A 16275-nucleotide genomic window follows, 5' to 3' on the forward strand; every position below is an offset into this window, starting at 1 on the left:
GATCCGATGGTAATCGTCTACCCCAGGAACCACATAAGTAAACCAATTGTCTTTTCCAGGGAGCATTGAAGAAAACCACCATCAATGGTTCCTCCTCCATTGAGAATGAAATAGTGTACCAACTCAGGTTCTGGTGCACAGTCTCGGCATTTTGGCGGATAATTCCACGATCCTCATCATAGTTTCCAAGTGTGAAATTTCCAGTACTGTTAACTGATTCCAGCTTTTACCTTATAGCAACCCACACTATGCTCTATGTAAGATCTCTTATGTACCAGATTCCTAAATAACTGTAACTTGAGTCCAACAGATTGAGACAACCCAATATGAAGGTTCCTTGGGTTGAAACGTGCACTGCTTCCGAGAATCCCAACCCCTCACCAGGTCTGTTGGTGACATTTCGTGTCTGATAAGTGTATAGGCATGGCATTAAACATGATAAGTCCCGAGTCTTTTCAACCCACATTTCAGGTGTTTGAAGCATGGTTTACATTTTGCGAGGTACCATAGTAAAGTCAAATTGTAATCATTGATAATAATATTAATATCCGTGCAAATGGAAATATTAACAGTTTGATTTTATTAAAGTATTAAAGAAACTATTTTCGTTGATGAAATAAAAAATTATAAAATTTAATAAAAGATATAAAAAATTTGGACCAACTTTGACAATTAATAAAATAATTAATCACGTGTATTATATTAGGCTACTTAATCAAAATAATGTAAAAATGATATAGTGATATTGGACATAGAAAGAATTAATATTAAGAAATGAAGTTTTTATGATTAGACATAAGTATTTTGTTTTCTTTTCATAATATACCAAGAATAGGAATTATTTGAATTTGTCCTTACGCTACATTTGAAATTCTATGTTGGTGTTTGGTATAAAGTTATCCCCTTAACTTGTCTTCTTGTGGCCTATATACTTCCCTAGCCTCACACATGTTGCCTCCAAATAGGCTATTATTCTGTGAATGTTAATTATTTGTTTCGTGGTAGGGATAAGACAGCGATTTCCTATGTTACTGCTAACACAACGATTGGCTACAGTGATAGTTCATTTAGTTATTATTCAGCGTGTATCTCATCTTTCGTCTTGATGACGAGTTCATAGCTTCTTCCTTCACTTGCCCCCATTTTTCCCATTCGAGGGCAATTCTTCGATATGCATTTGGGCGGGAAAAATTATAAGCGCATTTCCTAACTCAACTACCCCATGCGGAGAGACACGATTTACCTTCTGCCACGTGGTGGAGTTTTCTGGAGACCTGTAGATGGCAGCTAGCCTTGATTACTTCTTACCACTTCCTTTAATACGACGTCCCCACAACTCTTGTCTCTTCCTTTTTCCATTTTTTTTTGTCATTTACCCCTAGTTCTCCTTTCTCTTTTGACGCCCTTCATTCCCTTGGTTCTAGTCAGTTCGCAGGGCGACGCTTTTCCTCCAGTGCTTGCTACTCCATTTCTACGAGTAGAACTTGTTTGATATTCCATTCAGTCTGGTAAGTCCTCTTTTGGTGTTTGTTTGTGCTTGTCTTAATAGTTTGCTAGATTACTTTCTCCTGGCCTGTGCTTTAAATGTCCTTTTGAAAATTTTCTCTTCCTGTAGTGGGGGAGTGGGGTTTTTGTCGGCTTTAATATTATGTAGTTTTTTAATGAGAGATTTACTGAGGCTTAGTTTACGGAGTGAAGGCTTGGGTAAGCCTCTTGGGGGTCCAGGGGCAGCGCCTCTGGGAAATTTTTTTGGATCCGTTTAGCTCATTGTGGAACTACCTTTTGTAATTAGGGTTTTTTTAGTGTGGTGTTGTTACCGTGTTTTAGATAGAGAGAAAATATTGTAGTCGAAAGTTGTACTCTGTATTCTGTATTATTTCCTGATAATAGTGATATCCTTGTAACTCCGTGAACGTAGGCAAATTGACGAACCACATAAATATTGTCTTGTGTGTGTGATTGTTTTCCTTTGGCTTATGTTTTCTTTATTTTTTTTTTTCTTTTTGGTTTCTCACAAGTTGGGAAATCGACTTAATTCCCTTTTTCTGGCTCTAGGAACACCATTTTTGCTCTTTATTTTCACCACAATTTTGTCTTTGCCCTTTATACTTATTCACATCTTGGGGAGGGAGTTGTTCATGGCTTCCTTGTGTCTTTGTATAGGTGTCCTATCCTTCTTTTAGTTAGAAAATGTCACGATCAAGTTCTGGCAGTTCGTTTGGCTCAACTTAGATTGAAGGGGAGGTGATGAAGCTGATTGGAGATTATGTCTCATACCCTAACCCAAATGAAGGTCCGCTGTGATGATTCAAGTCATGGGTTAACTGTGGCCTAGGTGCAGGAGAGCGGATTCCGGTGTTCATACTCAATTCCTGATATGCTGGTGTCCATTTCCCTAGCAACCCTTTGGAGGTTCATACTCAAATGAAGTACTTTGATTACAATAAATCCTTGAGAAAATATAAAAATTTGAATTTATTTTTTAAGGATATAGTTGGCGGTTGGACTCACAAAGGATTGAGATATATATAGACAACTTATGAGCCAACATACAATAAATATTTCTCGTCAATCATCTTGGAGTTTATTTGTTTTATAAAAAACACTTTTATTTTACAAAATGCTTTTTAAAAAAGGTAATATGTTTAAAAAAATTTAGGAAACACTTATAAAAATTTGAAAATTTACTTGAAACCCGTTTGACAGTGTTTTTCTAGTACAAGTGTTTTTACTAAAAGTGTTTTCTTATACAATATTTCTATGAAAAACATTTTTATGAAAATCTGAAAAGGTGATTCTAGTAGTAGTTTTGATAATATATATGTCCTATAAGTACAAAAATGTTTTTAATATTAATAAATTACTAAAAATGACATTCATTACAAAAAAAAATATTATAATAAATCAAAAACTTTTATTACAAAAAAATATATAAACATTTATGAAAATAGAAACAATGTAGAGTACACGGAAAATTAGAAGATGATAAGCTTGCAATGATTTCCAATGAGATTGTACAAAATCTCAAAATTATTTTCTAAATATTAGTTCTCGGATTGTTAGTGAGAAATTTTTATAAAAATTTGAAGAGAGTGAAAGGAAAGAAGGGTAATGGGAAACGAAAGAAGGGTAGCAAAGAAACACACTAGGTAATTTAGGAATATTTGAAAAAATTTTAAGTATTTTCTTTAAATAAAAGTAAATAAAAAAATAAAACGCCTCTCAAGTACTTCCCTAAAAAACACTATCAGTATTTTTTTTGAATTTTTAAAAGTGTTTTTCAAAATATTGTGAAAACACTTATTTTTTATCTCAAAACACACTTTTAAGTGTTTTTTAAAAAGCATTACCAAAAAGACTCTTATAATGATTTTTTGAGAAACACTTTAGTATACTTTTGATAGTGATTTTAAGAAATGTTTCAAACATTTTTAACACTTAAAATTTTTTATATTTCAAACATTAAAATGGATAGAAACGCTTCATAAAATCACTATCAAACAAATTCTTAATAATTGATTTTCAAGAAAATATTTTCAAAAAAATATTTTCAAAAAAAACCACTCAAGAATAAAAATATCGATAATCATTAATATATTGGTGGTTTAATTTTACAAATATATCAGGAATATATTAGCGGATATTTTGACACAAAATATCAATTAACTTAAAATTGATCAAAACTTATGAAAATATAAAACAAAACTCTTAAAAATGAAATTAAAAGTATAATACCTATTTTAAAGTTGTTTTATTTGATCAAAAATTATGAAAATATAAAACAAAACTCTTAAAAATGAAATTAAAAATATAATACATATTTTAAAGTTGTTTTATTAAAGAAATTTATATATGTATATATATATATATATATATATATATATATATATATATATATATATATATATATATATATATTATTTATATATACGTCAATAAAAAAATATAAATTTTATAAGTTTACATTGATTATTAAATTACATCAAATATTTTTTTATAATAATATTATAATATGTCTAATTTTAAAATATGTTTAATATTAAAATTATGATATATTTTATTTTATTTTATTAAATGATATAAAATAAATAATGATAAATACATAATTTTTTAATATTTAATTAATATATTAATGATATTAAAAAAATCTAATCAATTAAATAATTTTTTTTATTTAATTATAAAATAATTATAATTAATTCATTATTTAAAATATTGTTTTAATATTTTGTGTATACGAGAGAGAGAGAGAGATATATATATATATATATATATATATATATAATATATTAATGATATTAAAAAAAATCTAATCAATTAAATAATTTTTTTTATTTAATTATAAAATAATTATAATTAATTCATTATTTAAAATATTGTTTTAATATTTTGTGTATACGAGATATATATATACTTATCATAGTGGTAAGGTAGGTGTTTGCTTAACTTTTTGTTAGGAGTTCGAGTTCCTCAAGCGGTAGAGAAATATACCAAAGCTTTGACCCGGTCAATGCCCCATTGGAAATATTGTAATAAGTGAAATCATTGTACTACTTTCACTTGTTGGTTGAAACCATCAAGTACATTTTACTTGTGTGCCTCTAAGTTAATTAAGGAGAAACTCTAATATTAATTTTATTATAAAAAATAAAATAAAATATGATTATAATCAATTAAAATTTTATAAACTATTTAACTTTTATATAATAACATTAAAGTAAATAAAACAAATTTAAAATAAAATAGAAAATTAATTTATTAATTCAAAAAAAAAATCTATCTTTTCTTTGTATTTTCTTTTTCTATAATTGTTTTCTTAAATTTTCTTGGAAACTCAACACCGTATCATGGGAAAGAACTTAAAATGTTGACCAATTATCCAAGATTCAAGCATTTTCTCTTGGTATGTAATGGGTTGATTACGTGTATACCATTACTGATTTTAATCTTTTTAACGTTTAGAAATTTATATCTTTTAAACTTCTTAAAATTATTGGCAAACACACCCCACGTAAATTAGCCTATCTTCCTAAAATCACCGACACACTTTACACCACTTAGCCTATCATCAAGGTCTCATTTTTTGCGTATAATTATTTGAAACCAGCTAGAGTAGGTGAACTACCTCCTACCTCCACTACCCTAGGATAAAGGCCTCCACTTACTAGTTTGGAAATGGCATGCGTATAACATCCATATGGGTCAGTCGCATGTCAATTTTGACATCTGGCACCTTACATACAATTCGTGAAATCAATGGAATGAGAACATGGGCCTTCTCTTCTCAATTTTAGAACAATATATTATCATAAACCAATAAAATGTAGAAGAAATTAAAATGGAGATATTATCATGAAATTTCAGAAAGTTGCATGAATCTTGCTTACTGTCAAAGGAAAATCATCGAATACTGATGACAGGAATTACGAAACCAACTGAAATGATGAGAAAAAGTTGGACTCTTACCAGAGTAGCGGTAGTTGCCGAGTTCCATAGCCATGGATTACCGGAAGTGAATCCCCAAATGGAGGCAAACTGATATACAACTATGAGCAGAATCATGATCGACAGAAACTTGAGACATGATAAACGGCATGAAACCAGCATTTTTTCCCCTCGCCCCATCTCTTTTTCCTGGACCCAACTCTCTAAAAGGCTCTGTGGAGATTCTTCTAATGATTCTCTTATATATGGGGGAGCTGCTTCAATTGAAGAGTTGGACTTAGTCCATAAGCATAAACCCTTCAAAAGCAACCTTTAATAACCCGACTTTACATAATGAACGTAAAAAAAACACTTTTAGTCTTTAGAAATAAAACACTTTTAGTTTGATGTTATTGCGTTTTCAATGGGTCAAGATTCGTGTTCACTTGTAGACGAGATTTGTCTTTAGAAATAAATCGAGTCGTTTCCCCAAAAAGATAAATCTCATACCAAAGACCTATGTTCGAATAGATCGCATTAATACCCAATACGCCCCCTTTTTCTCTTACTCTCACCATATTAAGTATAGTGGGTTGATAAGTTTTTATGATTATGCACCTTACCAGGTCCACACGGAAGAGCAGGAAATGATACACTACCTTCGTATCCCACCATTACTCTATTATATATAATATAATTATATAATTATTTAATAAAATATAAAATATTTATTAAATTAAATTTTATAAAAGAAATTATATAGAATATAATTTAAATAATTATGTAGCTATTTATCAATTAATAAATACTCAATGAAATTTTAAAATCTAAACATTTAATAAATCTCAAAATCAAATGGAAGATATCCCACCTCAAAAAATATTTACTAAAATATCAACTATAAAATACGAAAAGACCACTTTTAAGAATTTATTTTTATAATATATATTAGGGTTTAAATAAAATTAATTTATAAGCATTAAATAAAATTAAAAATAAAATAAATAAATATTTTATAAAATTCATTTAGTATCTATACTTACCTAAGTTTGATACTTTTAACTTTTAAAATTTAAATATGGTTTCGTGGTTCTAAATTCAATAATTTATTTTAAAGATAAGGCAGAATAAATACTCACATATTTTTTAAAAAGGAAGTTTTTTATTTTGGTATAGTAAAATCAAAGCTTGAAAAGGAAAAAAAGAAAAGAAAAAAGAGGTCATTTAACCTTAAGTAAATGAATATTAGAAGTTGTCTGGATACTTCTTTTTCACTAATTCTAATAAATATTTTAACCTTAAGCAAATGAAAAAGAGAAAAGATGTACCTTGGCGGAGGGAGCTGGAAACTAGAGATGTGGGTGATCCTCTGTATCATCATGGCTTCTTTTTGACATTGAATAGTTGAAGGCTCTGTTGAGGGTGATCTTGGCCATGGTCATATATGAGATGGATCCCACAACTTTTCACTTTCAAATCTGCATAGGCGCAATACAGAGGGGTCGAAAATCTAGTCTTAAACTTGTTCCACCTATTGGATCGATACTCACTTGAAATGGCAATCTGAGGGAAATAGACCACCATCAATCCTGGATCTGCAAATGTTCTATTCTTCATGTCTGGACTACAATACGGAATAAACTCTATCATCTCCACGTGTCCAAATTGATCACCATCGGATATCAACAATTGAAGAGTATCAAATGCAACAATAGGAAAATATAATGTCTTGCATATATCATCAACTGGAACATGATGACAGAATAAAGCAAATCCCAAGAAGTTGTTATCTTCATACCAATTCTTTGGGAGATCTATTGTTATTTCATCTCCCATACTCTTATGACTTATCCACTCTGGTATTCCTCTACTTCCTGGAATAACAACTCTAGTTTCACGGTAGTACTTCCAGTATGGTGGGCATTCAAAATAATCCTGTATAAAAATAGCATGTAAATTTCATGCCTTCATTAAAAAATAAAATAAAATAAGTGCCATATGTAAAATTCATACCTGAATGTGTGATTTTAAGCAGTTGGGAAGAGAGGACCAGAGTGGATGCTTTGCATCACTTGATAAAGTTTCCAGGAGTGGACAACCACGTGCGTCTATCCATCTTAGACTTGATGGAAGCTCTGGAATTTCTTGAAGCATCAAGCAGTGTCTCATGATAAGGGTATGCAACCGAGAAAGACGAATGATGTCACCAGGTATGCAATCAATGTTGTTTCCACTCACATTTAACCATTCCAATGAGAACAAGCACCATAAATCATCGGGGATTGCTCCTGCCATTAGATTGCAACCACTTACATCTAGTTGTTTTAACTGCATGCTTCTCAGACTGTCAGGCAATTTGTGGAGCTTTGGACAGTTACGAACAACAAGTTCACTAACACACGTCAAATTACCAATGCTGTTTGGAAGAGTCTCAAGGTTCTCACAATTGCTCAACTCCAACCTAATTGATGATGGCAGCTCTGCTATAGCTGATTCACGTAAAGAAAGGCCTTTTGAATGTTCCATATCCTCTATGATCTCCGAAAAAATCTCTAGATTTGAACAATCATTGAGATCGCAGAGTTCCAGGGATTTCAACTGTAAAATGCTGGGAACACTCCTCAAGTTTTTGCAATTTCTCAAATGTAAGTATCGAAGTCGGGGAAGATGACCTATCAAGCAAGATAATTCTTTAATAGGAGTACCATCTAGAAAAAGTTCCCACAGATTTTCCATATTCTTTTGGATCTCAGGGAACTTCTCAAAATTTGAGCAATTATCAAGAAACAGCATTTCAAGAGCCTCTAAGCACTCAATGCTGGTTGGGAGTTCTTTAATAGCACTATGAGATAACCAAAGACTCTGTAAATGTCTCATATTCACAAAGAAAATATCAGGGAATTTCTCAAACTTTGAACACTTTGAGAGATCAAGAGTTTCAAGAGATATCAAGGACCCAATGCTGCTTGGGAGTTCTCTAATTCCACTCTCGCTAAAATTAAGCTCTCTCAAAAATTTCATCTCAGAAAATGTGCCAATAGATGAATGAAGTTTGCTGAAGCTTACACAACCTTCAAGATTAAGTTTCTCCAATTTTGGCATCCTTGAGAATTTCGGTATTTTGATGAGCCATTGTGAGTTACTTAGATCAATGAACTTCAATTCTGCAAAACACTATAGCAAAAGACATTTTTTAATAAAAACCTTCCATGAACTTGAAAATTAGCATATAAAAAAAAAAAATTAAATAATGATTATACCTTCTCCTCTTTCAAAAGTTCTCTTATGTTGCTAGATTTCAAGTTGATTGCAACAAGTTTCTCTCCATGAAAATTTGAAGGCAAAGACACTAAACCTTCCCAATGAAGATAGTTTAAATTAGGAGGAAATTCAAAGTCTTTAGGAAGAGACATTTTATGCTCATCGCCAAGACTATAATAGACTTTGAGCAACCTAAGTTTCTTCATCTTGGCAAACACTTTCTTCATCTGGGCAAATATATTTGTAGTGAACCATTTTTCTTTTGATCTAGACAAGTCTAGAGAAATGGTTTCAACATTTTCCATCCCCTGGAAAACAAGATTGAAGGATAAGGGAAAACAAATAGTAAAAATCCTAACTTTTTAAGAAAAAAATATTCTTAAATCTTTTATCTCCCAAAAGAGCTTAAGTAAGCTATTGAATTTAAATAGTTGATTCTTACCTCTTCACTTATAAATGCACAATAGATATCATTTGGATTCCATAATCTGCTCTATTTGCTATGGTCTTTGGGATGTTGTTCACGAACAATATTCCTACACATTTTCTTGATCAAACCATGCATATATATCCTATTGTGTGCAATAATAGTTATAAGACATTTATCCAATAGAACTCTTATATTTGTTTCACCATACAACTTAGAACCTTCCCATATTTTTGAAGCAAAGTCGCTATCTTCACCTTGAAAAAAACAAGCGATGTCAAGGAGTACCGTCTTTTGTGTAAGGTCTAATCCATCAAAGCTTATTTTAAGCATATTTTGAATTTTCGCTTGAGGCTCATTTTTCAATTTGTGTAGTTCACTTTCCCATTGACCTATTGTCTTGTCATACAAAAAAGAACCCAAAACTTTCAAAGCTAATGGAAGACCTTCACAATAATGTAACACTTTATGCAAGAGATTTTCAAAATCCTCTTCTGGAAGATTTGATTGAAAGGCATATCGACTAAAGAGCTCAAGTGCTTCATTGGAATTTAGTCCTTCAACCTCATATATGTAATCCACATTAAGCATAGTTAGGCATCGTTTATCTCTAGTTGTGATGATGATTCTACTTCCTTTACCATACCAAGTATGATTTCCAACTAAAAATTCTAATTGGTCTTTATTATCAACATCAACATCAACATCATCAAAAATAATAAGAGCCTTTCGAAAGTAAAGACTATTTTTTATCACTTGGGCTCCTCGGTAAATATTGCTTATCTTTTGATTTCCTTCCTCTAGGATCTCATTAAGAAGTTGATTTTGTAAACCAAGTAGACCTTTATTTTTGTATACCTCTTTGACATTTTCAAGGAAGCTACTACATTCAAATCCCCAAGAAATTTGATTATATATATATCCAGCAATGGTTGTTTTACCTATTCCGCCAATTCCACATATCCCAACCATGCGAACATCATTTGACTTCATACTCAGTCCCCAACTTATTTGTTTAAAATGGGAATCCATTCCAACTAAATTATCCCCAAGAAACAAGGGTTTACAATTCAATATTCTATTGGCGATGGCGGTAGTAATTTTCTTGATATGCTCTGATTCATACCTAGTAATTATGAAGTAAGTTAGAGAAGAACACATGGTGAGATGAGCAATAAATGGTAAGAAATATCAAGGTAATTTGATGATTTTTGGTATCCTGATAACAACTGAAATTTCATTTACATATTTAAGAACTTTTTTTAGTATCATGTATGCATGACAATGAAAAAGAAAAATGAAAACTTGAACTATATATACTTCTACTTAGTTAACTTTCTATTAAAATTACCCTAAATTTCTTTTAATTCACTTATATTTTAAATAAAATCTTTATAAAATATATTTTATTTGAAAGAGCTTCGAAAATTTTACATAAAACATTTGTTTGAAAATCCTTTTTAATATTTTGTTTCAGCTATAAAGATTATTGAAACTTATACTTTTTATTTATCAAACTAATTCTCTAATAAAAAATAAATTTGTAAAAAATTAAAATTTGCTAATTTTTTTAAATATTTTGTTTTTTTGAAATTTTATCTAATCATGCCTATAATTTAGTAAGTTAGATTTTGTTAACATTCTGTTATAACATTTAGTTATATTCTATGATTTTAGTTAACCCTATCATTAACAAGTTATATATACAATTCTTTTAAAATATGAAAATATGTTAACGTTGATTTAATTTAAAATTTTGTAATTTAAATATCGCTCTCTCCCCAATATGAACTTCTAACTCCTTGAGTTTCATGACTTCTACAATTTAATTATTGTAAAATAAAATCCAACCATTAGATGCATAGAATTAAAAATGATACGATAAAAATAATTAAGCATATGCTAAGAATCAAGAATGATGAAATGGGAATAATGAAAGTAATGCATAGAATCAAGGATGATAAAATGAAAATAATTAAATAGATATATAGAATCAAGATAGGAATCTAATCCATATTTTCATAAATTAAGAGCAATCAAATATTAATAATATTTTATTATCTTAGTTTTAGGAAATAATATTTGTTTCCCTTAATTTTAGGATGTTCATTATTATTATTCAAGGTTTGTCAAATTTATTCATTAATAAAATTCAAGGTTTCCATTGCCAAATTTATCAAACTCTTCACTATTTTGGACCTTAATTTTTTATTTGTTTGTCATTAATATGTTGTATCATAAATAGATCATGTTTCTCTAAGACATTTGATTTTACATTTAATTCTTTGAATTGGATATTTAACATCTTTTATGGAACTATCCTAAATAGAATTATGAAAAACCCAAAGTTTTTCAATAATCTATAGTGGATATTAATTACATAATTAATATAGATCCAACAATTTGTTTAACTTTATAGAAATTGATTTTACTTCTAAATTAATTTCTAAAAAAGTTGTGTTATATTTTATTTCAAATCTTGTATAGGAATGCCTATTTATCAAATTATGAAATACTAAAAAGCATAAAAAAAAAAAAAGAAAAAAAAAAAAAGAACAAACAGAGAGCAAGAGGAAGAACTCATGGTTAAACCCAAACCATATACTTTTGATAATTTCTTTTTCGATTTGTCAATGAAATATTTATATTTGGAATCATGTGGGCTTCTTTCAATTATAAATTTATAAATAATAATAATAATTATTTTTTACTACAATTTGAGAAGTATTCAAGTATGAGGCATGTGTGTCACTAGATTATTAGCCATGCATCAAGTATTCTAAATAATCAACTAATTTATTCTATTTCAGAAAAATATAATTGGTATATAAGCTAAAAAGAAGATATTGAAATTACCCCTCTTTTACATGCCATCCAGAAATATTGCCTGTTTCAGTCAAGGCCTCCTTCCAACTTTGTACCTTGTTCTTCCAATTTTCTTCATACCTGGTGAATGCTTCTCCAAACCTCCCTGTTTGTTTACGTACATCCGATGGATCCACATGGTAGAAAATTGGCAATACTATTTGCCCATATTTCCGGCTGCACTCCATGATCTTTGCAAGCTCGTCTAGGCACCACCTTGAATGAGCGTAAGTTTTTGAGAAAACAACAATGGAAGATCTTGATTTTTCAATAGCATTTAGAAGCTCTGGCGCAATTTTTTCTCCTCTCTTAAGTTTGTCATCTCTGAAAGTTATAATGCCTTTTCCAACCAAAGCATTATGTAAGTGATCAGTGAAACTGTAACGGGTGTCTTCCCCTCTAAAACTCAAGAACACGTCATGAGTCCAACCAAGGTTGGAAGGAGAAGAATCAGATGCCATTTGAGTGCTTGTGGAAGCCATTGCCAGCCAAGTTGCGTGTATGTCAAAACTATAAGACAGTCTTCAATTGAATTTTGCCTCTGTGAAAGGTGTTGCGGAGGTAAAGTATTTATGCTGGAGAAAAAAGACGGATTTTAATAAAAAGGAATCATAAAATTAGAAGTTGAGGAAGGAACCAAGAAATTTGTAGGAAGGAAGGTGGGCACTCTAAAGTCTAACAAAACAACCTTTTTCCTTTTGCTTTCACACTCTTGTCTTTTTCCTTGGCATTCATTCACATGAGAATATGCCTTTTTCCATTCTCAATTATTTCTCATTAGCTGTATCCATTTACACTTGATTTAAGGTGGGTTCACATGAGCCAAGACCCTACCTCAATCATTAAGCCCATTCTTGAAGCTTTCCTTTACTCTTTTACATTTTATTTTTATTTTTCTTCTGTTTGGTATTCAACAACTAGCACTTTTGCTTTTGCAATTTTCAGTGTTATTTTATACATTTTTTTCCCTTTAACTTGTCTTTTCTCTAATTTTTTTTCCCAATTGGTATAACAACTAAAGTGTAAAAAATAAACATATGTCAAATCTTAGTGACTCAAATATATTACGTTAGAGATAATTGAGCTTTAATTTGGGTTTTTCTAATATTATAGCAACTTGGGATTCACCCATTGAGTAAAAAAAGCTTGGCCAAAATCCCAAGTAGTAATACTATAGGAGATCATTCTCGTACACTTCAAGTTGAAATTTAAAATCTAATTTGATACTCAAAGTGGATTTCAAAATTTTATTTATTTGGAAATGGTAACATAAATTCAAATTTCTATTTTAAAAAATCATTATGCATAAAAATTAAAGCCATATATTAAAAATATTATTGTTATGTTTATTATTTTAAAATACATATTAATTATTTGATGATTTTTTTAATTGAGTATTTGTTTGAAAAGGTAAAGTAAGCTTCTTTTTTCTTAACAAAAATTAAATCATATCACTAAATTTTGTTAGTTATCTAAGTAGCTCCAAATATATTGGCTAATGCAAAAAAAAAAAAAAAAATTCTAAATAATATTAATTATTTATTTGTATAAAAAAATTATTTAAAATTAGTTGTTAATCCTTTTATGAAATGTAACGAGAATGATTTGTTCACCAATGGGCTAAAAAGTAATGAATGGGGGGTTGCACTTCACAAGGAAAGATTCCTTTGTTGACCAACATAGGTGGCCCTTTTCTTGGCATATTCCCATGTGCATTGTTTTGTGGGGCTTGCAAAGAAAATTGGTGCCAACAAGTAATGAATGGGGGGTTGCACTTCACAAGGAAAGATTCTTTTGTTGACCAACATAGGTGGCCCTTCTCTTGGCATTTTGCCGTGTGCATTGTTTTATGGGGCTTGCCGAGAATTATTGTTTATTTTAAATTATATTGTATATGAGTTTCATCTTTAATAAAAGTGTTTTTTAGGACATCATTACTTTCTTATTAATATGGTACAAATGTTTACTCATATTGATATCAGCATATCATAAATTTATTTTGAATATAAATATAAATAAGATAATAGCTTATTTAGTTTATGGGTGGGAAGTTGAAGATGCTAATACTTCGTAGGAAAGATTAAAATAAATAAATAAAATTTGAAAAAGAGAATAGTCTAACCTATTGTTTCCACATCTCCATTGTCTAATAAATTAAACTTATAATGAGTGCATATGTCATCAAATAAAACACTGAACAACAGGATTTTAAAAAAATGGTAATTTTTAAAAACATGTTTTTTAAATATGACAATTCAAAAAAATATTTTTAAATGTACGATAGTTTGCAATGATCTAATTAGAAATTACATTTTAAAAAGATAATTTTAGATGAATTTTAAAGTTATTTTTTGAAAAAAAACTTCAATATTTAACCTAAAGTTGTCTTTCTAAAAGACGACTTCCAATTGATGCCTTAAAAAATGTTGTAGATTTGGAAATAGTTTTGAAACTATCATATTTTAATAAATATTTTTAAAAATGGTATTTTTTCCAAAATCCAATGAACAATCAATATTCTACCATTGTTCTGGGGAAGATACAAGACAATGTTTGAGCCTTTTCTTTAGTAAAAAGAAAAAGTGAAAGTTAGGTTAACTTTTTGTCATCTTGGAAAATTCTAAGAAGGAACAATATTTTTTTTCCCTTTTTTAAAATACCTATTTTTTAATACCAATACAAGATCAAAACTAAAAGAGCATCCAGACATGCCTGCTTTACTAGTATTATGAAATTCAAAATCTCTCTACTTGATATATTGAGGCATCTCTAGAAAATTGTGAAAGAACATTTAACTAACTACTTGGTGAAGGATTTATATGATTAGTAATTCGAGGAGTGGAAAAAATGAGTACCATGCCTTAAATTCAAGGTAGTAGGTAGAATGTCACTACAAATAAACTTATATATTATATTATACCCAACAAAAGGCATATAAAACTTTAATCTTGATACAAGAAGAAACATAAAATTTCCACAAAATTTTCAAGAAATTTAGCTTAAAAGGGGTAAGGAAACATTGTGTTTCTATAAAACTTTCATGAAATTTCATTCAAAAAGTGGCAATGCTAAGAAATTAACAAGGTTTAAATCCTCAAATGTGCTTTTACATTGAAAGACTCATATTGGCAGACAATATTATCCTTCTTAATTATTTCTTTTTTTACTTTTGTCTTTTCATCAATACTATGTGATTAGGATCTCACAAACTTTGTTGAAAGAAAATAAAAACTTTTTCAGTCTTCTCAAGTTACCCATAGGGTTCAAGCAATAATGCATACAATAATTGATGATAGTGAAAGATTCAAAAGAGTTTTATAGAGAGAAAAATTATACCCTTTTTATGTTTATATAATATGGAGAGAGAAATCAAGCTTCACTTAGTAGTAATTTTTTTTATCTATTGCAAAAAAAAAAAAAAAAAGATATCCTACAAAACTATAGCATACTTTTACATCTTTTATTACTTTTAATCATGTAGAGTCTATATGCACAAATAGTCAAGAATGACAATTAATTATATTTTTCAAAAAAAATTAAAAAGAAATTATATCACTATTTATTGTAAACTAATTTATAAAGATTGATATTAGTGGATGGCGAATAAACTAGTCATCCTATCATCTTCAAAATTGTATCTTAGATAATTAAATTAGTGCCACAATTATTAAATGAAAATGTTTTCTTTCTATTATTTTATGAAATAAAATAAGAAAAACATTTTTATTTCAATTTCTTCTAATCCTATGAAATAGTTAATATATGTGGTTCATATAACATGTATTTAAAGTAAATAATTTTTATTTTTTATTTTTTAAAAAAGATAAGTCTTACTCTTCTCTTATCTTTTTTTCTAGTCAATATGATTAAACTTTTTTTTTTTCTTTCTTTCTTTTTTTTTTATTTATTTTTTTTATTTTTTTTCATTGCAAGTTGTTTTCTTTCTTTAGATGAAGTGGCGTGTCCCATATGATTTTGTAAGACTAAAGACCTTTTTGGTTTTTTCTTCACCAAACACTACAAGTAGTCATATGCTTTAGATAACATGTATTTAAAATGAATAAATTCCTTTTACAAAAAAAGAAAAAAATGATAAATCTTACTCTTCCCTTTTATTTTTTCTAATCAATTTGATTAACATTTTCTTTTTTCTTTTCCCATTGCAAATTGTTTTATTTCATTAGATAAAGTGGTATGTCCCACACAGTTTTGTAAGGCCAAAGACCTTTTTGGTTTTTCCCTTACCAAACACCATAAGTAGCCATGTGTTTTAGACAACATATATTTAAAATGAATAT

General features: G+C 29.2%; 2 protein-coding genes across 4 annotated transcripts in view; both read right to left on the reverse strand.

The window, feature by feature from the left end:
* LOC100853375 (G-type lectin S-receptor-like serine/threonine-protein kinase At1g67520) overlaps positions 1–6857 on the reverse strand; it is a 53181-nt gene extending 46324 nt beyond the window's left edge. The window contains exons 1-2 of the mRNA XM_059737704.1: positions 6753–6857; positions 5467–5699 (exon numbers count right to left, since the gene is read on the reverse strand). Of these exons, the coding sequence (XP_059593687.1) occupies positions 5467–5625 (159 nt within the window). The 5' untranslated portion in view covers positions 5626–5699; positions 6753–6857. The remainder of the gene's footprint in view (positions 1–5466; positions 5700–6752) is intronic.
* LOC104878651 (disease resistance protein RUN1) lies at positions 6503–12634 on the reverse strand. Of its 3 annotated transcripts, XM_059738034.1 has the most exons (5): positions 11969–12630; positions 9128–9221; positions 8685–8993; positions 7438–8598; positions 6508–7359 (listed from the first exon to the last, which is right to left on the reverse strand). In XM_059738034.1, the coding sequence occupies exons 3-5, from the start codon at positions 8988–8990 to the stop codon at positions 6802–6804; spliced, it is 2025 nt and encodes a 674-aa protein (XP_059594017.1). In that variant the 5' UTR covers positions 8991–8993; positions 9128–9221; positions 11969–12630; the 3' UTR covers positions 6508–6801. The 3 variants fall into 3 exon arrangements, with proteins under 3 accessions (XP_059594018.1, XP_059594017.1, XP_059594016.1); XM_059738033.1 differs by lacking the exon at positions 9128–9221 and having other exon boundaries at positions 11969–12629; XM_059738035.1 differs by lacking the exons at positions 8685–8993; positions 9128–9221 and having other exon boundaries at positions 6503–7359; positions 11969–12634.
* Between the last annotated feature and the right edge of the window lie 3641 nt (positions 12635–16275).

The sequence above is a fragment of the Vitis vinifera genome, chromosome 7, assembly GCF_030704535.1.
Source record: "Vitis vinifera cultivar Pinot Noir 40024 chromosome 7, ASM3070453v1".
Classification (NCBI taxonomy): domain Eukaryota; kingdom Viridiplantae; phylum Streptophyta; class Magnoliopsida; order Vitales; family Vitaceae; genus Vitis; species Vitis vinifera.

What these genes read in the sequence shown, in the direction of transcription:
- LOC104878651 (XM_059738033.1), bottom strand. An exon ending in AACTTTTGAAAGAGGAGAAG is followed by an intron (nt 8,599 to 8,684) that starts GTATAATCATTA and finishes CTTTTGCTATAG; the next exon opens with TGTTTTGCAGAATTGAAGTT. An exon ending in GCTTAAAATCACACATTCAG is followed by an intron (nt 7,360 to 7,437) that starts GTATGAATTTTA and finishes ATTTTTATACAG; the next exon opens with GATTATTTTGAATGCCCACC.